At 44.3% G+C, this 27,381-nt stretch overlaps 1 protein-coding gene across 1 annotated transcript in view; it reads right to left on the bottom strand.

Moving 5' to 3' along the window:
- Positions 1-27,381, bottom strand: part of pds5b (PDS5 cohesin associated factor B) — a 97,490-nt gene that overhangs the window by 48,048 nt on the left and 22,061 nt on the right. Inside the window, exons 2-12 of the mRNA XM_042311628.1 lie at positions 19,564-19,689; positions 18,581-18,784; positions 14,219-14,305; positions 10,364-10,461; positions 5,645-5,771; positions 4,947-5,027; positions 4,322-4,462; positions 3,888-4,003; positions 1,671-1,765; positions 1,197-1,342; positions 406-557 (exon numbers count right to left, since the gene is read on the bottom strand). Coding sequence (XP_042167562.1) covers positions 406-557; positions 1,197-1,342; positions 1,671-1,765; positions 3,888-4,003; positions 4,322-4,462; positions 4,947-5,027; positions 5,645-5,771; positions 10,364-10,461; positions 14,219-14,305; positions 18,581-18,784; positions 19,564-19,671 — 1,355 coding nt within the window. The 5' untranslated portion in view covers positions 19,672-19,689. The remainder of the gene's footprint in view (positions 1-405; positions 558-1,196; positions 1,343-1,670; positions 1,766-3,887; positions 4,004-4,321; positions 4,463-4,946; positions 5,028-5,644; positions 5,772-10,363; positions 10,462-14,218; positions 14,306-18,580; positions 18,785-19,563; positions 19,690-27,381) is intronic.

Below are 27,381 nucleotides of genomic sequence, written 5' to 3'. Positions count from 1 at the left end.
TGAGGAGAGGATATAGGATGTGAGGAGAGGATGAGAGGAAGGGGAGAAAAGGTTATAAAGAGGAGAGAAACGAGAGAGGGAGTTATAACATTACAGGGGGATATAGGGAGCTCTATTTTATTTCAGTCTCAATCCAAACCCCTCTGACCCCTCTCCATCTTTATATTCTACCAGTCTCGCTCTCCCCTCCTCCTCTCTCAGCAGTGTAGGAGTCTCTAGGAGTCGATCGTTTCTCATTACACTAATTTAACAGAATTATCTTTTTACATCTGCCAGCACACACACACTGTAATCTAACCCTTCTTTCTATTTAGACAGGCTTGTCATTGATGCTCTGTACTTCCCTTCACACACACACACACCTTCCTACCTGTCCCACCCCCTCCCAGCGTCCCCCCCTCCTACCTGTCGTCGATGCTGTTCTGGTAGTAGATGTGTAGTAGTTTATCTTTGATCCAGGAGATCTGATTGGCTGCCTCCTTGCCCCCCTCTCCCTGGAGAGAGTACTTCTTATAGATCTGAGCCAATCCCATCATGGCCTCTTTACGCACACGCCACTATGGAGGGAGGGAGAAGAGTGGAGAAGGGAGAGAGCGGGAGAAGAGTGGAGAAGAGAGAGAGCGGGAGAAGAGTGGAGAGAGGGAGGGAGAAGAGTGGAGAGAGAGAGAGAGAAGAGTGGAGAAGGGAGAGAGCGGGAGGGAGAAGAGTGGATAGGGGAGAAGAGTGGAGAGGGGAGAGAGGGAGGGAGAAGGGAGAAGAGTGGAGAGGGGAGAGAGAAGGGAGAGAGAGGGAGAAGAGTGGAGAGGGGAGAGAGAAGGGAGAGAAGGGAGAAGAGTGGAGAAGGGAGAGAGAGGGAGAAGAGTGGAGAGAGAGAGGGAGAAGAGTGGAGAAGGGAGAGAGAAGAGTGGAGAAGGGAGAGAGAGGGAGAAGAGTGGAGAGAGGGAGGGAGAAGAGTGGAGAAGGGAGAGAGAGGGAGGGAGAAGAGTGGATAGGGGAGAAGAGTGGAGAGGGGAGAGAGGGAAGGAGAAGGGAGAGAGAGGGAGGGAGAAGGGAGAGAGAGGGAGAAGAGTGGAGAAGGGAGACAGACAGCAAAACATTGACCACTAGGAAGTTCACAACAACCCACACTAATCCATTCCTTCCTAAAAACACCAACCCATACTAATCCATTCCTTCCTAAAAACACCAACCCATACCCTCTTGTCCAGAGTCCTCTCCTTGACAAAGTTCAGCAGGGCGTCGTTGACCAGAGTCAGGTCCTTCTTGGCCGCAGTTACTATGGAGACGATGACGTCGTGACGGATGGCCTCCTCGGGGTCATGTGACCTGACCTTCAGGAATTCTGGGAAACGTAAGAGGGACAGATAGACTCCCGATCAATAACTGAACGTTTCACATGATTGACTGATCAATTGATTGATTGACTGACTGGTTGGTTGCTAGATTGATCAACAGTTACCAGTCTTTTGCTAGGTAAGGCTGATCAATGATAACACTGATTATTGACTGACTGACTGGCTAAATGATTGACAGATTAACTGACCTACTGGCCGACGTGATAGTTACCTGTGAGGTCCCTGGCCAGGTCTGGTTCATGATAATATTGATAGTTACCTGTGAGGTCCTTGGCCAGGTCTGTCTGGATGGTTCATGATAATAATGATAGTTACCTGTGAGGTCCTTGGCCAGGTCTGGATGGTTCATGAGACAGTGGGAGGCAAACTTGACACACTCCAGTCTGATGGGCACGTGGATATCATTGAACCTGACAAGACACAAACAACAACCTCTAAAAAAAAACAATTACCTTAGAAGCCTGACAATCTATGCATCTGTAACACACAGAGCTGTGTCTTACTATACTTGTGAGAACTTTTTGGGGATCAACAATTGTATCCCATTGAAAATCCTATTTCCCTTAAATATAACCCTAAACCTAAGCCTTAAACCTAAGCCCTAACTCTAATTTTAAACCTAAAATAGCCTTTTTTACAAGTGAGGACCAGCTAAATGTCCTGGTACTCACAAGGTCGACAGATTATGATTTTTCAACGCCGATACCGATTATTGGAGGACCCCCAAAAAAAAGCAGATACCGACTAATCGGACGATTTTTAAAAAATGTATTTGTAATAATGACAATTACAACAATACTGAATGAACACTTATTTTAACTTAATATAATACATCAATAAAATCAATGTTCAATTTGGTTTAAATAATGCCAAAACAAAGTGTTGGAGAAGAAAGTAAAAGTGCTATATGTGCTATGTAAGAAAGCTAACGTTTCAGTTCCTTGCTCAGAACATGAGAACATATTAAAGCTGGTGGTTCCTTTTAACATGAGTCTTCAATATTCCAAGATAAGAAGTTTTAGGTTGTAGTTATTATAGGAATTATAGGACTATTTCCCTCTATACCATTTGTATTTCATTAACCTTTGACTATTGGATGATCTTATAGGCACTTTAGCATTGCCAGTGTAACAGTATAGCTTCCATCCCTCTCCTTGCTCCTACCTGGGCTCGAACCAGGAACACATCGACAACAGCCACCCTCGAAGCAGCGTTACCCATACAGAGCAAGGGGAACAACTACTCCAAGGCTCAGAGCGAGTGACGTTTGAAACGCAATTAGCGCGCACCCCGCTAACTAGCTAGCCATATCACTTCGGTTACACCAGCCTAATCTCGGGAGTTGATAGGCTTGAAGTCATAAACAGCGCTGTGCTTGCGAAGAGCTGCTGGCAAAACGCACGAAAATGCTGTTTGAATGAATGCTTACGGGCCTGCTGCTGCTCAGTCAGACTGCTCTATCAAATCAGATTTAAATATAACATAATAACACAGAAATACGAGCGTTAGGTCATTAATATGGTCGAATCCGGAAACTATCATCTCGAAAACAAGACGTTTTTTCTTTCAGTGAAATACGGAACCGTTCCGTATTTTATCTAACGGGTGGCATCCATCAGTCTAAATATTCCTGTTACATTGCACAACCTTCAATGTTATGTCATAATTATGCAAAATTCTGGCAAATTAGTTCACAACGAGCCAGTCGGCCCAAACTGTTGCATATACCCTGACCCTGCGTGCAATGAACCTAAGAGAAGTGACACAATTTCACCTGGTTAATATTGGCTGCTAACCTGGATTTCTTTTAGCTAAATATGCAGGTTTAAAAATACATACTTCTGTGTATTGATTTTAAGAAAGGCATTGATGTTTATGGTTAGGTACACATTGGAGCAACGACAGTCCTTTTTCGCGAATGCGCACTGCATCGATTAGGACACGCTAGATAAACTAGTAATATCATCAACCATGTGTAGTTATAACTAGTGATTATGATTGATTGATTGTTTTTTATAAAATAAGTTTAATGCTAGCTAGCAACTTACCTTGGCTTACTGCATTCGTGTAACAGGCGGGCTCCTTGTGAGGCAGGTGGTTAGAGCGTTGGACTAGTTAACTAAGGTTGCAAGATTGAATCCCCGAGCTGACAAGGTGAAAATCTGTCGTTCTGCCCCTGAACAAGGCAGTTAACCCACCGTTCCTAGGCCGTCATTGAAAATAAGAATGTGTTCTTAACTGACTTGCCTAGTAAAATAAAGATTACATTTAAAAAATATATTATTATTTTTTATTTAAATCGAAAAAATACCAATTTCCGATTGTTATGAAAACTTGAAATCGGCCATTCCGATTAATCGGCGACCTCTACTCACAAGTATAGTAAAACGTACACACACACACACACACACACACACACACACACACACACACACACACACACACACACACACACACAGGTGTAACAGGTAGGAGGAAAGCCTTTCACACCAAACATTTAGCCAGCATGAGAACACCCTCTCTCTGTCTCACCTGCCCAGGTAACACTGCCACAGGGGTTTGTTCTGTGCTGCCAGCTCAGAGTCTTTAGCTCCAAACATCTTAGCTAACAGCTTGACCACCTGGAGACGCTCATCATTATCATTGCTCTGGAGAGGAGGGGAGAAAGAGAGAGAGAGGGGAGGGGAGGGGAGAGAGAGAGGGAGGGAGTGCAGAGAAAGAGGGGAGGGGGAGGGAGGGAGGGAGGGAGGGAGGGAGGGAGGGAGGGAGGGAGGGAGGGAGGGAGGGAGGGAGGGAGGGAGGGAGGGAGGGAGGGAGGGAGGGGTTATCATTCAGTAAACGAGAGGTAGTTTGTCCTTGAGGTAGGTGTGTGTGTGTGTGTGTGTGTGTGTGTGTGTGTGTGTGTGTGTGTGTGTGTGTGTGTGTGTGTGTGTGTGTGTGTGTGTGTGTGTGTGTGTGTGCTATACCTTCAGTTTAAACTCTAGCTGTGGTAGTACAGACAGCAGTAGATGGCTGTCTATGTTGTAGAGCTCCAGGATCAGGTCAAACACATGTTCTGACAGATCACTGACAGACGTCTTCCCCAACATCAACACCAGGTTGAAGAACTGATGGAGAGACACACAGAGAGAGAGGGAGAGAGAGAGAGGGAGAGAGAGAGAGACACAGAGAGAGATACAGAGAGAGACAGACAAACAGAGAGAGAGAGATACAAAGAGACAGACAAACAGAGAGAGAGATACAAAGAGAGAGACAGAGAGAGACGAGAGAGAGACAGAGAAACACAGGAGAGAGAGAGACAAAGAGAGAGAAAGAGCGACAGAGAGCCAGAGAGAGAGAGAGAGAGAGAGAAAGAAAGAGACACAGAGAGCGACACAAAGAGAGAGAGAGAGACAAAGGTGACACAGAGAGAGAGACAGAGGTTACAGAGAGAGAGAGACAGAGAGAGAGAGAGAGACAGAGAGAGAGCATTAGTACACAAACACAACTGTCAATATCACATTGCACGAGCAACTTCCCGAAACCCAAGATAAGAAAGAGAGAACGGAGGAGAGAGAGAGAGAGATGAGAGGTGCAGTAAAGTCTACTTACATTAGTGATGTAGGGCTCTATAGCCTGAGCTGTTCTCTTCAGCAGAGCCTTGGCCAGGTCATACGCCTGCTTGTTCAGGTTCTACAACAACAACGTTTTATTCAGAACATAAAGAGACATGCACAAGGTGAAAGAGGCGTTTCTTCACTTTTAATTGTACTTTTATTTTATTTAAAATGTATATCAGCCATTTAAGTAAATCATATTTTATAGAAAAAAAGAAAAAAAAAATATATATATATATATATATATATATATATATATATATATGTTACAGATACTGCCATTATAAGAACTGTGTCCTGCAGTACCTTTCATAACCAGCAGGGGTCTCACAGTATTACTGAACACTGAGAGACTGATTCACAGTACCAGACAGTATGAGTCTCACAGTATTACTGAACACTGAGACAGGCCGGTTCACAGTACCAGAAACAATGGTAGCAGTGATTAGCCAACACTCCAGCCAGTGGGCTAAGACACACTCTAAGGCTAAATACAACAGTGTGTTTTCAGTGTGTGTATTCAGTGTGTGGGTATTTTCAGTGTGTGTTCAGTGTGTGTGTGTGTGTTTGTGTGTGTGTGTGTGTGTGTGTTCAGTGTGTGTGTGTGTGTGTGTTTTCAGTGTGTGTGTGTGTGTGTGTGTGTGTTTTCAGTGTGTGTGTGTGTGTGTGTTTTTTCAGTGTGTGTGTGTGTACCTTGTGTGCAGGCACCAGATTGACCAGCACAGTGTCCAGTAGTTCCTGTGACACGCTGTCTCCCTCACAGACGATGGAACTCATCAGATCCACCATGTGCATGTGCACCTTCTGGTTGTGCCCGTTGCTACGGAAACAGGAGTCAAGTAATCACATTTTGTCGCTATAACACTTTTGATAAAAAAATTTAAAAAACAGATCTTCACAGTACACTCTGTGGCCAGTTTATTAGGTACACCAATCTAGTACCAGGTCAGACCCCCCCCCCCTCCAGAACAGCCTGACTTCTTTGGGGAATGGATTCTACAGATTCTAAGTTGGGTTGTTAAAAACATAGCTCAATTGGTATCAAGGGACCTAAAGTGTTCCAGGAAATCATTCCCCAGACCATTATACCACCGCCACCAGTCTGTACCATTAACACCAGGCAGGATGGGGCCAGACCATTATACCACCGCCACCAGGCAGGATGGGGCCAGACCATTATACCACCGCCACCAGGCAGGACGGGGCCAGACCATTATACCAACGCCACCAGTCTGTACCATTAACACCAGGCAGGATGGGTCCATGGACTCACGCTGTTTACACCAAATCCTGACTCTGTCATCAGCACGACGCAACAGGAACCAAGATCCACTGGACCAGGTGATGTTTTTCCACTCCTCAATTGTCCAGTGATGGGAATCGATCTGCGCACTGGAGCCGCTACTTCTTGTTTTTAGCTGATAGGAGCGGAACCCCGTGTAGGAGCGGAACCCCGTGTAGGAGCGGAACCCCGTGTAGGAGCGGAACCCCGTGTAGGAGCGGAACCCCGTGTGGGCGTCGGCTGGAACAGGCCATCCATGACAAGGACCGAAGAGTTGTGCTCTCCGAGATGACGTTCTGCGTCGTTATTTGACTGCTTGTGGCCCACATGTTAAGCTCGCACGATTCTTTGCCATTCTCCTTTCAACATCTCTCATCAACAAGCTGTTTTTGCCCACAGGACTGCAGCTGACTGGACGCTTTTTCATTTTGTCGCATAATTTTTCAGTAAAAACCTAAGACACGGCTGTGTTTTAAAAAGCCCCAGCAGGCCAGCCGTTTCCTAGATACGGGAACAGACGCACCCCGGGAACCGACGATCATAGCGCGCTCAGTTACTCGTTTCGGTCATTCTAATGTTTAATCAAACAGTAGCTGAATGCCTCGATGCCTGTCTGCCAGCCACGGCCACGTGACTCACTGTCTATAGGAGCCAAACTGTCTATAGGGCCACTGTATGTATCAAGCATCTAGGAGTGCTGATCTAGGATCAGGTTCCCTCCTGTCCATGTAATCTTATTCATTGTGATATAAAAGGTCAAACTGATCCTAAATCAGCTCTCCTATTCTGAGACCCTTGATACATACGGCCCTTGGCTTAAAAGGACAATTTCGCCACGCATAAACTTTTCTTAGTGACAGGGTGGGTGCACTGTAAAAAAAAATATTCTGTGGGGGAATTGAATTGGACAAAAATAATTTAACAAACATATAATTAATTTTAAAAAAAAAGGGTGTTCAAGTTGTGTTAATTTCATTTTACCCCCAACCCCCCCCAAACAAAATATTTACAGGATAACTAGAGAGATAAAATGTTTATTTTACTACATTTAGTACATTATTATAATAACTCACCTTAATAATTTTAAGTTGTTGCTAACAACTTGCCCGTTTCTAGAGGATTGTGGGTAATTCAACATTTCTAGACTGATTATATTACACAATGTTGTTCGTACGATTGAAGAAAATAAAAGTATACTTCTACATTAGTATTAAGCAGTGTGTTGTACTATGAGGTGTAATGGATCATGATGATATCTAAAAACCCGTCAGACAGAATGACCTTCAATGATCAGACTGCCAACACCTTTCAGCAATATGCCATGCTTACACTGCACCCCCAGGTAGTATACATCTGGTGGGCTGAACACTGCACCCCCAGGTAGTATACATCTGGTGGGCTGAACACTGCACCCCCAGGTAGTATACATCTGGTGGGCTGAACACTGCACCCCAGGTAGGATACTCCTGGTGGGCTGAACACTGCAACCCCCAGGTAGGATACTCCTGGTGGGCTGAACACTGCACCCCCAGGTAGAATACTCCTGGTGGGCTGAACACTGCACCCCCAGGTGCAACCTGCAACCCCCAGGTAGGATACTCCTGGTGGGCTGAACACTGCAACCCCAGGTAGGATACCCCTGGTGGGCTGAACACTGCAACCCCCAGGTAGGATACTCCTGGTGGGCTGAACACTGCACCCCCAGGTAATACTCCTGGTGGGCTGAACACTGCAACCCCCAGGTAGGATACATCTGGTGGGCTGAACACTGCAACCCCAGGTAGTATACATCTGGTGGGCTGAACACTGGGTAGGATACTCCTGGTGGGCTGAACACTGCAACCCCCAGGTAGTATACATCTGGTGGGCTGAACACTGCAACCCCCAGGTAGGATACTCCTCCTCACTGTGCTCCACAATGCTAAAGTAGGTTCAAACGACACATGATCAAATTCAGGGAAATATGTTAAACATTTAAGCGTTTTCAAAACATATGTTGGCTTCGCTAAAAATATTTGTGTGACATCAACTCATATTTAATAATATTATATCCAATATATTTTTATGCTTATTACCGATTCCCTGAACTTACTTTGAGTTACATCTACTAATAATATTAAGTGTGTTCTTGTTGCCGACTAAAAGAAAAAAAACAGATTTTTCAAAACAAGTTTCAAGCCCAGGGAGGGGATTTTCTTGCCTCCCCCCCACGTCACCACAAATCTCAGTTTTAGAAAAATAACTATTTAAACTTTTTCTACAAAAGCTGATTTCACATATGACGACACTGGTATTGTGCTGGAGATAATGAAGAGGTTGAAAAATGGTAACCCCCTGCCAAAGTGGAAGCACTAGGAAGCAGCATCCAGAGCCAGACAGACTAGGATGAAGTTAACACTGATGTAAGATCAGTTTCTGTATGTTTCCTCCCTGATGGTTACTGTTAGGATTGGGGGGGAGGGGGTGTTAGCTGATCCTAGATCTGGGCCTAAGGGCAACTTCTACCCAGATCGATTACTCACATTCCTAAGACCATTACCCTCTATTCACCAAGATCACACACACACACGCACACAGATGCAACGGAAAGACGATGTATTCCACCGAGCCCATTTCAGACATTACCGGGGTGTGTTTGACAGGTCATTACAAACATTTGAGCGGTCGTTGCGTTAACGGGGAAAAGAACGACAGGCACAAGTTAGAGTACTAAAGAGTCACCGGGGTAAAAAATGAAAGCAATTAATCCCTCCCCCCCCAAAACACACAGGACATAGATGGCTGAGAAAAAAAGCAGATGCTCAGGTGGGCGGGGCATGAGCGTTGCTACATACAAGCCGCTCTGATCTCGTTCGACTAGCTCACTGCCAAGTTCTCTGCTGCAGAATTCAGCCCTCGAGGCTGTGTTGAGTAGATGGAGAGAGGGGGACACAGAGAGAGAAAGAGAGAGAAAGAGAGAGAGAGAAAGAGAGGGGGGACACAGAGAAAGAAAGAGAGAGAAAGAGAGAGAGAAAGAGAGGGGGACACAGAGAGAGAAAGAGAGAGAGAGAAAGAGAGAGGGACACAGAGAAAGAGAGGGGGGCACAGAGAGAGAAAGAGAGGGAGAGAGAGAGAGAGGGGGACACAGAGAAAGAGAGGGGGGCACAGAGAGAGAAAGAGAGAGGGGGCACAGAGAGAGAAAGAGAGGGGGACACAGAGAAAGAGAGAGGGGGGCACAGAGAGAGAAAGAGAGGGGGGCACAGAGAGAGAAAGAGAGGGGGGACACAGAGAGAGAAAGAGAGGGGGACACAGAGAGAGAAAGAGAGGGGGACACAGAGAGAGAAAGAGAGGGGGACACAGAGAGAGAAAGAGAGGGGGGGGCACAGAGAGAGAAAGAGAGGGGGACACAGAGAGAGAAAGAGAGGGGGGACACAGAGAGAGAAAGAGAGAGAAAGAGAGAGAGAGAGAGGGGGGAGAGAGAAAGAGAGGGGGCACAGAGAGAGAAAGAGAGGGGGGAGAGAGAAAGAGAGGGGGCACAGAGAGAGAAAGAGAGGGGGGGGCACAGAGAGAGAAAGAGAGGGGGGCACAGAGAGAGAAAGAGAGGGGGCACAGAGAGAGAAAGAGAGGGGGCACAGAGAGAGAAAGAGAGGGGGGGCACAGAGAGAGAAAGAGAGGGGGACACAGAGAGAGAAAGAGAGGGGGGCACAGAGAGAGAAAGAGAGGGGACACAGAGAGAGAAAGAGAGGGGACACACAGAGAGAGAAAGAGAGGGGACACACAGAGAGAGAAAGAGAGGGGACACACAGAGAGAGAAAGAGAGGGGGCACACAGAGAGAGAAAGAGAGGGGACACACAGAGAGAGAAAGAGAGGGGACACACAGAGAGAGAAAGAGGGGGACACAGAGAGAGAAAGAGAGGGGACACACAGAGAGAGAAAGAGGGGGACACACAGAGAGAGAAAGAGAGGGGACACACAGAGAGAGAAAGAGAGGGGACACACAGAGAGAGAAAGAGAGGGGACACAGAGAGAGAAAGAAAGGGGGGACACAGAGAGAAAGAAAGGGGGGACACAGAGAGAAAGAAAGGGGGGACACAGAGAGAGAAAGAGGGGAGTGAGAAAAGAGAGCGAGAAGTGTATATGTGGTACATACTTGATGACCTGGAACAGGGTCCTGTAGAGCTGAGTAAAGATCTCATTGCTGTCCTCCAGCTCAAAGCAGATGTTATAGGACTTCACCCACGCTATGTTCTACAAAGAGAGAGAGAGGTTAACACTATACAGAGAGAGAGAGAGGTTAACACTATACAGAGAGAGAGAGAGAGGTTAACCCTATACAGAGAGAGAGAGGTTAACCCTATACAGAGGGAGAGAGAGGTTAACACTATACAGAGAGAGAGAGAGGTTAACACTATACAGAGAGAGGTTAACACTATACAGAGAGAGAGAGGTTAACACTATACAGAGAGAGAGAGGTTAACACTATACAGAGAGAGAGAGAGAGTTAACACTATACAGAGAGAGAGAGGTTAACACTATACAGAGAGAGAGAGTTAACACTATACAGAGAGAGAGAGAGGTTAACACTATACACAGAGAGCGAAAGAGAGAGGTTAACACTATACAGAGAGAGAGAGAGAGGTTAACACTATACAGAGAGAGAGAGAGGTTAACACTATACAGAGAGAGAGAGGTTAACACTATACGGAGAGAGAGAGGTTAACACTATACAGAGAGAGAGAGAGGTTAACACTATACAGAGAGAGAGATGTTAACACTATACAGAGAGAGAGAGGTTAACACTATACAGAGAGAGAGAGGTTAACACTATACAGAGAGAGAGAGAGGTTAACACTATACAGAGAGAGAGAGGTTAACACTATACAGAGAGAGAGAGGTTAACACTATACAGAGAGAGAGAGAGGTTAACCCTATACAGAGAGAGAGAGAGGTTAACCCTATACAGAGAGAGAGAGAGGTTAACACTATACAGAGAGAGAGAGAGAGGTTAACCCTATACAGAGAGAGAGAGAGGTTAACACTATACAGAGAGAGAGAGGTTAACACTATACAGAGAGAGAGAGAGGTTAACACTATACAGAGAGAGAGAGAGGTTAACACTATACAGAGAGAGAGAGGTTAACACTATACAGAGAGAGAGAGGTTAACACTATACAGAGAGAGAGAGGTTAACACTATACAGAGAGAGAGAGAGGTTAACACTATACAGAGAGAGAGAGGTTAACACTATACAGAGAGAGAGAGAGGTTAACACTATACAGAGAGAGAGAGGTTAACACTATACAGAGAGAGAGAGGAGGTTAACACTATACAGAGAGAGAGAGGTTAACACTATACAGAGAGAGAAAGAGGTTAGGGGTTAACCCTATACAGAGAGAGAGAGGTTAACCCTATACAGAGAGAGAGAGAGGTTAACACTATACAGAGAGAGAGAGGTTAACACTATACAGAGAGAGAGAGGTTAACACTATACAGAGAGAGAGAGGTTAACACTATACAGAGAGAGAGAGGTTAACACTATACAGAGAGAGAGAGGTTAACACTATACAGAGAGAGAGAGGTTAACACTATACAGAGAGAGAGAGAGGTTAACACTATACACAGAGAACACTAAGAGAGAGGTTAACACTATACAGAGAGAGAGAGAGAGGTTAACACTATACAGAGAGAGAGAGTTAACACTATACAGAGAGAGAGGTTAACACTATACAGAGAGAGAGAGAGTTAACACTATACAGAGAGAGAGAGAGGTTAACACTATACAGAGAGAGAACACTATACAGAGAGAGTTAACACTATACAGAGAGAGAGAGAGGTTAACACTATACAGAGAGAGAGAGAGGTTAACACTATACAGAGAGAGAGAGAGAGAGGTTAACACTATACAGAGAGAACACTATACAGAGAGAGGTTAACACTATACAGAGAGAGAGAGAGAGGTTAACACTATACAGAGAGAGAGGTTAACACTATACAGAGAGAGAGAGAGTTAACACTATACAGAGAGAGAGGTTAACACTATACAGAGAGAGAGAGTTAACACTATACAGAGAGAGAGAGTTAACACTATACAGAGAGAGAGAGTTAACACTATACAGAGAGAGAGAGGTTAACACTATACAGAGAGAGAGAGAGGTTAACACTATACAGAGAGAGAGAGGTTAACACTATACAGAGAGAGAGAGAGTTAACACTATACAGAGAGAGGTTAACACTATACAGAGAGAGAACACTATACAGAGAGGTTAACACTATACAGAGAGAGAGAGTTAACACTATACAGAGAGAGAGATGTTAACACTATACAGAGAGAGAGAGTTAACACTATACAGAGAGAGAGAGAGGTTAACACTATACAGAGAGAGAGGAGGTTAACACTATACAGAGAGAGAGAGGTTAACACTATACAGAGAGAGAGAGAGTTAACACTATACAGAGAGAGAGAGAGGTTAACACTATACAGAGAGAGAGAGGTTAACACTATACAGAGAGAGAGAGGTTAACACTATACAGAGAGAGAGGTTAACACTATACAGAGAGAGAGAGAGGTTAACACTATACAGAGAGAGAGAGAGAGTTAACACTATACAGAGAGAGAGAGGTTAACACTATACAGAGAGAGAGGTTAACACTATACAGAGAGAGAGAGAGTTAACACTATACAGAGAGAGAGAGAGGTTAACACTATACAGAGAGAGAGAGAGAGGTTAACACTATACAGAGAGAGAGAGGTTAACACTATACAGAGAGAGAGAGAGGTTAACACTATACAGAGAGAGAGGTTAACACTATACAGAGAGAGAGAGGTTAACACTATACAGAGAGAGAGAGGTTAACACTATACAGAGAGAGAGAGAGGTTAACACTATACAGAGAGAGAGGTTAACACTATACAGAGAGAGAGAGAGGTTAACACTATACAGAGAGAGAGAGAGGTTAACACTATACAGAGAGAGAGAGAGAGGTTAACACTATACAGAGAGAGAGAGGTTAACACTATACAGAGAGAGAGAGGTTAACACTATACAGAGAGAGAGGTTAACACTATACAGAGAGAGGTTAACACTATACAGAGAGAGAGGTTAACACTATACAGAGGGAGAGAGAGAGAGTTAACACTATACAGAGGGAGAGAGAGAGAGGTTAACACTATACAGAGGGAGAGAGAGAGAGGTTAACACTATACAGAGAGAGGTTAACACTATACAGAGGGAGAGAGAGAGAGGTTAACACTATACAGAGAGAGAGAGAGTTAACACTATACAGAGGAGAACACCATACAGAGAGAGAGGTTAACACTATACAGAGGAGAGAACACTATACAGAGAGAGGTTAACACTATACAGAGAGAGGTTAACACTATACAGAGAGAGAGAGAAGACTATACAGAGAGAGAGGTTAACACTATACAGAGAGAGAGGTTAACACTATACAGAGAGAGAGAGAGTTAACACTATACAGAGGGAGAGAGAGGTTAACACTATACAGAGAGAGAGAGAGAGAGAGAGAGAGAGAGGTTACCACTATACAGAGAGAGAGAGAGAGGTTACCACTATACAGAGAGAGAGAAACCGCCAGGTTAACCGCAAGGTTAACACTATACAGAGATATATGGTTACCATGAAAAGTAATTCCCCTCAATACATTTTTCATATTTCATGACTCTAAGACCAGGAAAATGTATTCAAAATAATTATGAAACTTCACAAGCTTTGTTAAAATATTGTAATATTTTTCTATTTCTTGAAAAGTTTATATTTTGGAAATAAGAAATTTTCATCAGACAGTGACGATATATAATGCGCAGTACACAGACACCACCAGCACATGCTGACCCCTGACCCCTTACTTCCAGCAGGTAGAAGTATTATTTGAACTGACCCCTAACCCCTGACCACCAGCAGGTAGAAGTATCTGTTAAACTGACTCCTGACCTCTCACCTCCAGAAGGTAGAAGTATCTGTTAAACTGACCCCTGACCTCTTACCTCCAGCAGGTAGAAGTATCTGTTAAACTGAGCACTCTTGGTGTCCTCCAGTCCTTTCAGCTGGCGAGTGATGAACATGAAGATATCCTGAAAATAACAACCATGAACACACAACCATCAATAACCATTAGAAGCGGTCTACAGACCAAACACGGATGTGTTACTTTAGGCTAACTAACTGTAGCTACAGACAGAGTGAAGGGTCTAGGCTAGCCTTATTGTCTGTGGCGATCTCAATTGGCAAGAGTTGAGATCACCAGCTGAAAATATTTTTTGGGATTACAGATTGTTCTGGCAAATTTTCATGTAGAAAATTCATTGGGAGGAAGGATGTTTGACATGGTTTTAATATTTGTATAACAAACCAATTTTGAGATTATCATGATGAAATTGGCCATTTTTAACCCTTTGCAGACCTACACTTGCTTCCTGTAAGACAATATGATGTGTAAACCTTACATGATACAAACATCATCTTAGTGTCATTTAGGGCTGTCCCCAACGTGTCCCCAACGTGTCCCCAACGTGTCCCCAACGTTTAAAAAAAACTTATTCGATCGAGAGTCGTCTGTTCTTTCGACCAATCGATTTGGTCAACATATAGACACACCTTGTTTGAATAAAATCACCTACATGTAGGCTACTGAGCTTGTCTGATGCTTTAAGCACTGCAATTTAAAAATGAAGACAAATTACTAAAGAGGGCGCCAGAGATCAATATACTCTAACCAGAAGAAATGAAAAACCTGTTCCAGACCCCCCTCCTCCCGCTGTCTGCTGCTGGCCTTTACAGATTGTGCCGTTACGCTCCTGAAGTACACCAGCGGCCGGCAACTTTTTCCATTTGGAGTGCCAAGTTATCCGACCAGTTCTACTGATCTGCGTGCCAGTTATGATTTTCATATGCACATTTTTGTGGAACAGTTTCTAATTTTATAATAATTCTCTTCATTTCGCAAAATCAATGGTATTTGGTTAATCAAAATGCAAAATAAAAATGATAAACACCTAAAAATAAATGTAAAAAAAGTCACTCCTATTGCCAACTATGTAAAAAAAGTGCCTATATAAAGCCAACAAATTAAAACATAGCAGCCTGCAGGTAGAAAATATGCTGATAAAAATAAATATCCTATGAATCACATTGGCTATCCCATGTGGCCTGTGTGCAAGGAACTGGAAACATTGTAGCAACTATTGTATTTAACTTGGTTCTGCTGCAAACTTATAACATTATATAAAAATATTGTGTGCCTTCAGGAGTTTCCTGCTTCAGTGAGCTCCGGACAGACAGACACTGCTGTAGGCTATTTTGTGCAAAGGATAAGCAAGAAACAGGTAGGCCTATTTTATTAAGTTTCAACCGGATCAGAGCACCCCCCCCCCCCTCCTCCCTTCATGCTGAGTGGTAATCAAAAGGGAGAGAGTCGGAAAATTGACAATAGTTCCTCCATGCCGCTTTTCTCAATTGATGTCTAGACTTTGTTTAGTTGCCGTTTTAAAAGGCGAAGAAAAACATTATTTGAGAAGTGTCACAGTGACGGTGAGGTTAAGCCAATCAGAAATAGTATCAGATCTCCATATGGACACATGTATCGGCCTACATTCACGTGCAGGCCATGTCGACTAGTCCTACTTCTATATATGTAATCAAGTGCGTCCTTACTCAAGACTGACAGGAGCGTTCCAAACAAAAAGAAGAACGAATAAATTGACAACTGGTTAATGGAATGAAATAAAACCTCAACTTTTTTTCCTCGCAAGTGTAGCCGACAATGAAACAACTTGTCCACTTCTAAAATGGTAAGAGTGTAATAAATAATATATTGAATGCATTAAATGAACATTGTAGATTAGAAATGATGGGAATTAACAGGAAATGTACTACTGGTGTGCCATCTCCGCGGCTTCCACAATGGATACAATGTCCATCATTTTTTTTTAAAAACATATATTTGCCACTGTTCGACTAAATAAATTGACCGAACAATCGACCAGTCAACGTGTGGTCAGCTCCGGTGTCATTCAGGCTCAAGCTCCCGAGTGGCGCAGAGGTCTGCATCTCAGTGCAAGAGGCGTCACTACAGTCCCTGGTTCGAATCCAGGCTGAATCACATCCGGCCGTGATTTGGAGCCCCATAGGGTGGCCCAGCTTCGTCTGGGTTTGTCTGGTGTAGGCCTCATTGTAAGAATAACAATTTGTTCTTAACCGACTGGCCTAGTTGAAGAAAGGTTGCACATCATACTCCCTATTGCATGCTCTAACATATGGAGTAAGTATCGATTCTGAAATACACATTCATTTATTCAACATCAAAAATATTATCTCAAAACAAACATTTGATTTTGCTTATTTTTTGTATTTTTGTGTTGTTTTAAAAAAAAAAACAACAACATTGGTTATAACTACTGTATATACTCTTAAAAACACGTTAATATTTCCATAGTGGCTTTCTGGTACTTTTAACGATATGACCCTTTCTATACACAGAAATTGACACTTTGGGTCATTAACCAATCACAGCACTCCTTTAGGATGGCACATTCAGCAAGTCACCAGCAGAGGGAGTACTATTTGACTCCATTTTCCCATTCACTGTGTTGGTGGTGCGCATAACATTTATCATAACTTCAGAATTAGCAGAGAGCCCACTCTGGAAATGTGATGTACTTGTAGAGTATATTGTTACAAACAATATGTCTTAAAATGAACAAAATCAATAAGGGTAGTTTGGAGAAATTAGTATAAATATTTGTAATTTTGAAGAGATGATGTCTGTATCATGTTCGGTTCGCGGATCATAGGGTCTTACATGTATAGGTCTAAAAAAGGGCCTAAAACTGACACTTTCGTCATGATTTATAATAAAAAAAGTGGGAGTACAAACATCCTTCCTCCTAATGAAGTTTCTATGTGAAAATTGGCCAGAACAATTGAGACACTACAAATATTTGGTGGAATCATCCTAGTTATATCTTCAGCTTATCAGGTGATGTGTATGGAGAGGTTACCTTCAGCTTATCGGGTGATGTGTATGGAGAGGTTACCTTCAGCTTATCAGGTGATGTGTATGGAGAGGTTACCTTCAGCTTATCAGGCGATGTGTATGGAGAGGTTACCTTCAGCTTATCGGGTGATGTGTATGGAGAGGTTACCTTCAGCTTATCAGGTGATGTGTATGGAGAGGTTACCTTCAGCTTATCAGGTGATGTGTATGGAGAGGTTACCTTCAGCTTATCGGGCGATGTGTATGAAGAGGTTACCTTCAGCTTATCGGGTGATGTGTATGGAGAGGTTACCTTCAGCTTATCGGGTGATGTGTATGGAGAGGTTACCTTCAGCTTTTCGGGCGATGTGTATGGAGAGGTTACCTTCAGCTTATCGGGTGATGTGTATGGAGAGGTTACCTTCAGCTTATCGGGTGATGTGTATGGAGAGGTTACCTTCAGCTTTATCGGGTGATGTGTATGGAGAGGTTACCTTCAGCTTATCAGGTGATGTGTATGGAGAGGTTACCTTCAGCTTATCAGGTGATGTGTATGGAGAGGTTACCTTCAGCTTATCGGGCGATGTGTATGGAGAGGTTACCTTCAGCTTATCGGGTGATGTGTATGGAGAGGTTACCTTCAGCTTATCGGGCGATGTGTATGGAGAGGTTACCTTCAGCTTATCGGGCGATGTGTATGGAGAGGTTACCTTCAGCTTATCGGGTGATGTGTATGGAGAGGTTACCTTCAGCTTATCGGGTGATGTGTATGGAGAGGTTACCTTCAGCTTATCGGGTGATGTGTATGGAGAGGTTACCTTCAGCTTATCAGGTGATGTGTATGGAGAGGTTACCTTCAGCTTATCAGGTGATGTGTATGGAGAGGTTACCTTCAGCTTATCAGGTGATGTGTATGGAGAGGTTACCTTCAGCTTATCGGGTGATGTGTATGGAGAGGTTACCTTCAGCTTATCAGGTGATGTGTATGGAGAGGTTACCTTCAGCTTATCAGGTGATGTTCAGCTTATCAGGTGATGTATGGAGAGGTTACCTTCAGCTTATCGGGTGATGTGTATGGAGAGGTTACCTTCAGCTTATCGGGTGATGTGTATGGAGAGGTTACCTTCAGCTTATCGGGCGATGTGTATGGAGAGGTTACCTTCAGCTTTTCGGGCGATGTGTATGGAGAGGTTACCTTCAGCTTATCAGGTGATGTGTATGGAGAGGTTACCTTCAGCTTATCGGGTGATGTGTATGGAGAGGTTAACTTCAGCTTATCGGGTGATGTGTATGGAGAGGTTACCTTCAGCTTATTGGGTGATGTGTATGGAGAGGTTACCTTCAGCTTATCAGGTGATGTGTATGGAGAGGTTACCTTTAGCTTATCAGGTGATGTGTAGGGGGCCTCTGGGGCGTAGATTCTGAAAATGTCGGCCAAGCAGCAGGCCACTAGGAGACGAACGTCCTTGTCGGGGTGCTTCAGGAAGAAGTCAGACGCCAGATGGAGAGCCAGGTTCAGGTACAACTCCTTCTCCTCCTCACTGTCCTGATCCATGTCCATGAATGTTTTCACCACCATCTAGAGATAGAGAGAGACAGAGAGAGACAGAGAGAGACAGACAGAGACAGAGAGAGAGAGACAGAGAGACAGAGACAGAGAGAGAGAGAGAGAGACAGAGAGAGAGACAGAGAGACAGACAGAGAGAGAGACAGAGAGAGACAGAGAGAGACAGAGAGAGACAGACAGAGACAGAGAGAGAGAGACAGAGAGACAGAGACAGAGAGAGAGAGAGAGAGACAGAGAGACAGAGACAGAGAGACAGAGAGAGAGACAGAGAGACAGAGAGAGAGACAGAGAGAGAGACAGAGAGAGAGAGACAGACAGAGAGACAGAGACAGAGAGAGAGACAGAGAGAGAGAGACAGAGAGAGAGAATCAATCAATCAGGTAGTCAAACAATAAAATCACAGTCAATCTTTATTATCCTGTATAAAGGGTGTCTTCTCCATGGTCCGTCTAGCATGGGCCACAAATTCTACAGTTCCACTGAAGAAGAAAAAAAGAGGTCCAAGAACACATCCTTGCGGGACTCAAGGAGTATAACAATACACAGTATAATAACAATAACAACAACAATGTAGGGCTATAGCAGGGCTGTTCAATTGCCAGAACACTTGATTTTTCTTCTTCTTCCCCATAGTATCTAATTGCACTCACTCATAATTCTGTCCCAGGTCAGAATTAGTCCCTGATTAGAAGGAGATGAAAACCAAAAAAAGTGTTTAGGCCGTCCAGGAGCGGAATTGAGCAGTTCTAGCTAGAACAAGGGTGTGGCTAATAAATAGAGACATTACTGACCTTGAGTCGGCGGACCATCTCCTCCTTGGAGATGTTGCTGGAGATCTCCTTGACCCCCGGAGGGTAGGTGATCTTCCCATCGGCCGCTCGAGACTTAGAGTGAGCCATACTCCCAGCTCAGTACTCCTACACAGAGAGAGACACAGACACTTAGAGAGAGCCATACTCTCAGATCAGTACTCCTACACAGAGACACAGACAGAGAGAGCCATACTCTCAGATCAGTACTCCTACACAGAGACACAGACAGAGAGAGCCATACTCTCAGATCAGTATTCCTACACAGAGAGAGACAAAGACACAGAGAGAGCCATACTCCCAGCTCAGTACTCCCACACAGAGAGAGACAAAGACACAGAGAGAGCCATACTCCCAGCTCAGTATTCCCACACAGAGAGAGACAAAGACACAGAGAGAGCCATACTCCCAGCTCAGTACTCCTATAGTGTAACGATGCTAACAGTTAACCGTTAATCGGTTAACAGGCCAAAAATATATTTGACTGGTCATGCATACCAGTCTATAGGTCAATTTGCATAATTTAGTGGATTTAAATTGAAGTGTGTGTTTTCTTTAGTCGTCATGCATGTTATTTAGCCAGGTGTTATTTAGCCAGGTGTTATTTAGCCAGGTGTTATTTAGCCAGGTGTTATTTAGCCAGGTGTTATTTAGCCAGGTGTTATTTAGCCAGGTGTTATTTAGCCAGGTGTTATTTAGCCAGGTGTTATTTAGCCAGGTGTTATTTAGCCAGGTGTTATTTAGCCAGGTGTTATTTAGCCAGGTGTTATTTAGCCAGGTGTTATTTAGCCAGGTGTTATTTAGCCAGGTGTTATTTAGCCAGGTGTTATTTAGCCAGGTGTTATTTAGCCAGGTGTTATTTAGCCAGGTGTTATTTAGCCAGGTGTTATTTAGCCAGGTGTTATTTAGCCAGGTGTTATTTAGCCAGGTGTTATTTAGCCAGGTGCGCAGCATACAGAACATAGGTGATAGTTTGAGGAACGGAATAGCCTGTCAGACAGCGCGATAACAGCTCCTCAAAACGCTGGTACACGCGGGTGAAAACATGCGCTTTTCAGCCCAGTCATCGCACAACAAATAACAATTCTAAATGGGATCGGATGTTAGAAATTGTTGATGACCACGAGTCACGACAAAGAAGAGCTATACCCTGAACAGGCAGTTAACCCCACTGTTCCTAGATCAGTTAACCCCACTGTTCCTAGACCAGTTAACCCCACTGTTCCTAGATCAGTTAACCCCACTGTTCCTAGACCAGTTAACCCCACTGTTCCTAGACCAGTTAACCCCACTGTTCCTAGACCAGTTAACCCCACTGTTCCTAGACCAGTTAACCCCACTGTTCCTAGACCAGTTAACCCCACTGTTCCTAGACCAGTTAACCCCACTGTTCCTAGACCAGTTAACCCCACTGTTCCTAGACCAGTTAACCCCACTGTTCCTAGACCAGTTAACCCCACTGTTCCTAGACCAGTTAACCCCACTGTTCCTAGACCAGTTAACCCCACTGTTCCTAGACCAGTTAACCCCACTGTTCCTAGACCAGTTAACCCCACTGTTCCTAGACCAGTTAACCCACCGTTCCTAGATCAGTTAACCCACCGTTCCTAGATCAGTTAACCCACCGTTCCTAGATCAGTTAACCCAGTTAACCGTTCCTAGATCAGTTAACCCACCGTTCCTAGATCAGTTAACCCACCGTTCCTAGATCAGTTAACCCACCGTTCCTAGATCAGTTAACCCACCGTTCCTAGATCAGTTAACCCACCGTTCCTAGATCAGTTAACCCACCGTTCCTAGATCAGTTAACCCACCGTTCCTAGATCAGTTAACCCACCGTTCCTAGATCAGTTAACCCACCGTTCCTAGATCAGTTAACCCACCGTTCCTAGATCAGTTAACCCACCGTTCCTAGATCAGTTAACCCACCGTTCCTAGATCAGTTAACCCACCGTTCCTAGATCAGTTAACCCACCGTTCCTAGATCAGTTAACCCACCGTTCCTAGATCAGTTAACCCACCGTTCCTAGATCAGTTAACCCACCGTTCCTAGATCAGTTAACCCACCGTTCCTAGATCAGTTAACCCACCGTTCCTAGATCAGTTAACCCACCGTTCCTAGATCAGTTAACCCACCGTTCCTAGATCAGTTAACCCACCGTTCCTAGATCAGTTAACCCACCGTTCCTAGATCAGTTAACCCACCGTTCCTAGATCAGTTAACCCACCGTTCCTAGATCAGTTAACCCACCGTTCCTAGATCAGTTAACCCACCGTTCCTAGATCAGTTAACCCACCGTTCCTAGATCAGTTAACCCACCGTTCCTAGATCAGTTAACCCACCGTTCCTAGATCAGTTAACCCACCGTTCCTAGATCAGTTAACCCACCGTTCCTAGATCAGTTAACCCACCGTTCCTAGATCAGTTAACCCACCGTTCCTAGATCAGTTAACCCACCGTTCCTAGATCAGTTAACCCACCGTTCCTAGATCAGTTAACCCACCGTTCCTAGATCAGTTAACCCACCGTTCCTAGATCAGTTAACCCACCGTTCCTAGATCAGTTAACCCACCGTTCCTAGATCAGTTAACCCACCGTTCCTAGATCAGTTAACCCACCGTTCCTAGATCAGTTAACCCACCGTTCCTAGTAGATCAGTTAACCCACTGTTCCTAGATCAGTTAACCCACTGTTCCTAGATCAGTTAACCCACTGTTCCTAGATCAGTTAACCCACTGTTCCTAGATCAGTTAACCCACTGTTCCTAGATCAGTTAACCCACTGTTCCTAGATCAGTTAACCCACTGTTCCTAGATCAGTTAACCCACTGTTCCTAGATCAGTTAACCCACTCTTCCTAGATCAGTTAACCCACTGTTCCTAGATCAGTTAACCCACTGTTCCTAGATCAGTTAACCCACTGTTCCTAGATCAGTTAACCCACTGTTCCTAGATCAGTTAACCCACTCTTCCTAGATCAGTTAACCCACTGTTCCTAGATCAGTTAACCCACTGTTCCTAGATCAGTTAACCCACTGTTCCTAGATCAGTTAAACCCACTGTTCCTAGATCAGTTAACCCCACTGTTACTAGATCAGTTAACCCCACTGTTACTAGATCAGTTAACCCCACTGTTACTAGATCAGTTAACCCACTGTTCCTAGGCCGTCATTGAAAATAAGAATTTGTTATTAACTGACTTGCCAAGTTAAAAACAAACAAAAAAACATTTGCAACGCAGCCTAGTGACATCAGCAACGCAGCCTAGTGACATCAGCAACGCAGTCTAGTGACATCAGCAACGCAGCCTAGTGACATCAGCAACGCAGCCTAGTGACATCAGCAACGCAGCCTAGTTGTTGCTGTTAGAAAGAAGGGGGAAACGTTTGACAGAAATGTTCCTCTATCACAAATGGAACGGTGTCTTCTAATGTTTTATTACCTTCTTCATTAAAGGAGTTGAGTGTTCAATAATAGGCTAGGGTGGCAGGCGGCAGGTAGCCTAGTGGTTAGAGGCAGGTAGCCTAGTGGTTAGAGGCAGGTAGCCTAGTGGTTAGAGGCAGGTAGCCTAGTGTTTAGAGGCAGGTAGCCTAGTGGTTAGAGGTAGGTAGCCTAGTGGTTAGAGGTAGGTAGCCTAGTGGTTAGAGGCAGGTAGCCTAGTGGTTAGAGCAGGTAGCCTAGTGGTTAGAGCAGGTAGCCTAGTGGTTAGAGCAGGTAGCCTAGTGGTTAGAGCAGGTAGCCTAGTGGTTAGAGCAGGTAGCCTAGTGGTTAGAGGTAGGTAGCCTAGTGGTTAGAGGTAGGTAGCCTAGTGGTTAGAGGTAGGTAGCCTAGTGGTTAGAGGTAGGTAGCCTAGTGGTTAGAGCAGGTAGCCTAGTGGTTAGAGCAGGTAGCCTAGTGGTTAGAGCAGGTAGCCTAGTGGTTAGAGCAGGTAGCCTAGTGGTTCGAGCAGGTAGCCTAGTGGTTAGAGCGTTGAGCCAGTAAACGGTAAGGTTGCTGGATAGAATCCCCAAGTTGACACGGTAAAAGTCTGTCGTTCTGCCCCTGAACAAGGCAGTTAACCCACTGTTCCCCGGTAGGCCGTCATTGTAAATAAGAATTTGTTCTTACCTGACTTGCCTTGTTAAATAAAAGGTTACATTTAAATAATATAGTATTTTGACTGTAAGATGATAGATAGGGTTTCTATTGTTGCATAAAAATGTCCGTTCCTTGTATAGTATTTTTTCCCATCCTGTTTCCACTGATCATCTTTGAGATGTTTCTACAACTTGATTGGAGTCCACCTGTGGTAAATTCAATTGGATTGGACATTATTTGAAAAGGCACACACCTGTCTATATAAGGTCCTACAGTTGACAGTGAATGTCAGAGCTAAAAACCAAGCCATGAGGTTGAAGGAATTGTCCGTAGAGCTTCGAGACAGGATTGTGTCGAGGTACAGATCTGGTAAAGGGTACCAAAAAATAACTGAAGCATTGAAGGTCCCCAAGAACACAGCGTCTCCGTCATTCTTAAATTGACGAAGTTTGGAACCACCAAGACTCTTCCTAGAGCTGGCCGCCCGGCCAAACGGAGCAATCGAAGGAGAAGGGCCTTGGTCTGGGTGGTGTCAAAGAACCTTATGGTCACTCTGACAGAGCTCCAGAGTTCCTCTGTGGAGATGGGAGAACCTTCCAGAAAGACAACCATCTCTGCAGCACTCCATCACTCAGGCCTTTATGGTAGAGTGGCCAGATGGAAGTCACTCCTCAGTAAAGGCACATGACAGCCCTCTTGGAGTTTGCCAAAAGGCACCTAAAGACTCTCAGACCATTAGAAACAAGACTCTCTGGTTTGATGAAACCAAGATTTAACTCTTTGGCATGAATGCCAAGCGTCACGTTTGGAAGAAACATGGCACCATCCCTACAATGAAGCATGGTGGTGGCAGCATCATGCTGTGGGGATGTTTTTCAGCGGCAGGGACTGTGAGATTAGTCAGGATACAAAGTACATAGAAATCCTTGATGAAAACCTGCTCAAGACCTCAGACTGGGGCCAAGGTTCACCTTCCAACAGGACGATGACCGAAAGCACACAGCCAAGACAGTGCAGGAGTGGCTTTGGGACAAGTCTCTGACTTGCTTCGTCATTAAGGGGTATTGTGTGTAGATTGAGAGGAAAAAAACATTTTCATCAATTTTAGAATAAGGCTGTAACATAACAAAATGTGGAAAAAGTCAAGGGGTCTGAATACTTTTTGAATGCACTGTATGAAAATAATAACTGGCATAGAGATCAGTAGAAATGGTAAGATAAATTGGTATTCCACATGAGAAAGGTTGTCGACCTATTACCAGGAAGTTCAGGACAGTGACGACGGCAGAATCTGCGAAGGCCAGATGGAGCGGGATGGGGATGGTTGGGTCAGGTCAGGGTTTTTTCTTCCGGATATCTTGATTTCTTGTTCCCTCTAGTCATTGTCGTTGTATTTCATCAAACAGTGTGCTTAAAGCATCAGACAAGATCAATGCGTATATAGTTTATTTTAATAAAACACATAGGGTGTTTCTATATGGAAAAATGAACGTTTTAAAATGTCTACCAATCGATTGGTCGAAAGTACAGACGACTTTCGGTTAACCAATATATTTTGGGGGTCGGTGACAGCCCTAGAAGATTGTGATTGTTTCTCTTGAGTTGTAATCATCTATATTTGTATGACGTTGTATTTATAAATTGTGTACAGGGCTACTTGTAGAAGAAATCTTGGTCTCAACGGGACTCTGTGCTAAAATAAAGGTGATATAAAGATTCCAAACAAGATCAGGTGTTTTCGCTAAGATTTTTTGGAGTAGCGGAAAAGATCGAAATGGATATAGGGGAAACCCTGGTACTGACCTCTGGTTTCTAAAGTTAGCGTGGAGAGATGGGTGAAAATGAAAAACCTAGCACATTTCAAAACTGGCTAAAGGCCTTAAACCAATCCTATAAACCACAAAGGCCTAGAGGAAACATGCATCAAGCTCGGAGAGTCTCTGAAATATTGAACGAGGTAGGCTATTCTGAGAGACTGAGGTAATGGTACTTCGGACCATGGCGGCATCCCAAACCCCATTCCCTATAATGCACCAATTTTGCCCAGGGCCCATAGGGTCTGGTCAAAAGTAGTGCACTATATAGGGAATAGGGTGCCAAAGGGCTCTGGTCAAATGTAGTGCACTATATAGGGAATAGGGTGCCATAGGGCTCTGGACAAATGTAGTGCACTATATAGGGAATAGGGTGCCAAAGGGCTCTGGTCAAATGTAGTGCACTATATAGGGAATAGGGTGCCAAAGGGCTCTGGTCAAATGTAGTGCACTATATAGGGAATAGGGTGCCACCATTTTAGATACAGCCCATGTGTCTAGGATAATAGTGCACACCAGAGAATCTCTCTCTCTCTCTGGGAAAAAAAAGGGAGAAGGAACACATTTCAACCAATCCAATAAACCATCAACGCAAAGAGAAAACACGCTGTCATACAAAATGTCAAGCTCGGAGAGCCTGTGAAATATTGAACCAGGTAGGCTATTCTGAGCGTTGAGGTAATGGTATTTTGGACAGTGTGTCTAGGCTGGCCGTGCTTGCCAGAAAATCCCTGTACTCTTTCGCGCTCCCATTCCATTATCAAGACTAGAGGTGTAAATGATAAAATGTTAAAAACTAAATTGGTATCCGTAACGTAAGGAAAAATGTACATGGGACAACTTTTTTTTTTAGGGGGGCTCACCTGCTTTCCCTTTACTAATGATGCAAGGAGCGTGTGTTCAGTTCGTGTAGAATATCCTAGCCTATTCATTGATGACAGGCCCTGCTTCACTTAAATTGTGAGACACTGCAAGCCAAGAAATGGCAAAATACAGCATTCCAATGTGATATACAGCTATTGCATGGTGGCCAACCTGTCAATACTGGTGCTATAACGACATTGTCCGACCATGGTGCTATAACGACATTGTCCGACCACGGTGCTATAACGACATTGTCCGACCACGGTGCTATAACGACATTGTCCGACCACGGTGCTATAACGACATTGTCCGACCACGGTGCTATAACGACATTGTCCGACCACAGTGCTATAACGACAGTCCGACCACGGTGCTATAACGACATTGTCCGACCACGGTGCTATAACGACATTGTCCGACCACGGTGCTATAACGACATTGTCCGACCACGGTGATATAACGACATTGTCCCGCCATGGTGCTATAACGACATTGTCCGACCATGGTGCTATAACGACATTGTCATGGTGCTATAACGACATTGTCCGACCACGGTGATATAACGACATTGTCCGACCACGGTGATATAACGACATTGTCCGACCACGGTGATATAACGACATTGTCATGGTGCTATAACGACATTGTCCGACCATGGTGATATAACGACATTGTCCCGCCATGGTGATATAACGTCATTGTCCCGCCATGGTGATATAACGACATTGTCCGGCCATGGTGATATAACGACATTGTCCGACCATGGTGACATAATGACATTTTCCGGCCATAGTGACATAACGACATTGTCCGACCATACCGACCATCGTGATATAATGACATTGTCCGGCCATAGTGACATAACGACATTGTCCGACCATAGTGACATAACGACATTGTCCGACCATAGTGACATAACGTCATTGTCCGACCATAGTGACATAACGTCATTGTCCGACCAAAGTGACATAACGTCATTGTCCGACCAAAGTGACATAACGTCATTGTCCGACCATAGTGATATAACGACATTGTCCGACCATGG

The sequence above is a fragment of the Oncorhynchus tshawytscha genome, linkage group LG33 (assembly GCF_018296145.1).
Source record: "Oncorhynchus tshawytscha isolate Ot180627B linkage group LG33, Otsh_v2.0, whole genome shotgun sequence".
Classification (NCBI taxonomy): Eukaryota; Metazoa; Chordata; class Actinopteri; order Salmoniformes; family Salmonidae; genus Oncorhynchus; species Oncorhynchus tshawytscha.
This window is presented reverse-complemented; position numbering and strand designations above follow the sequence as displayed.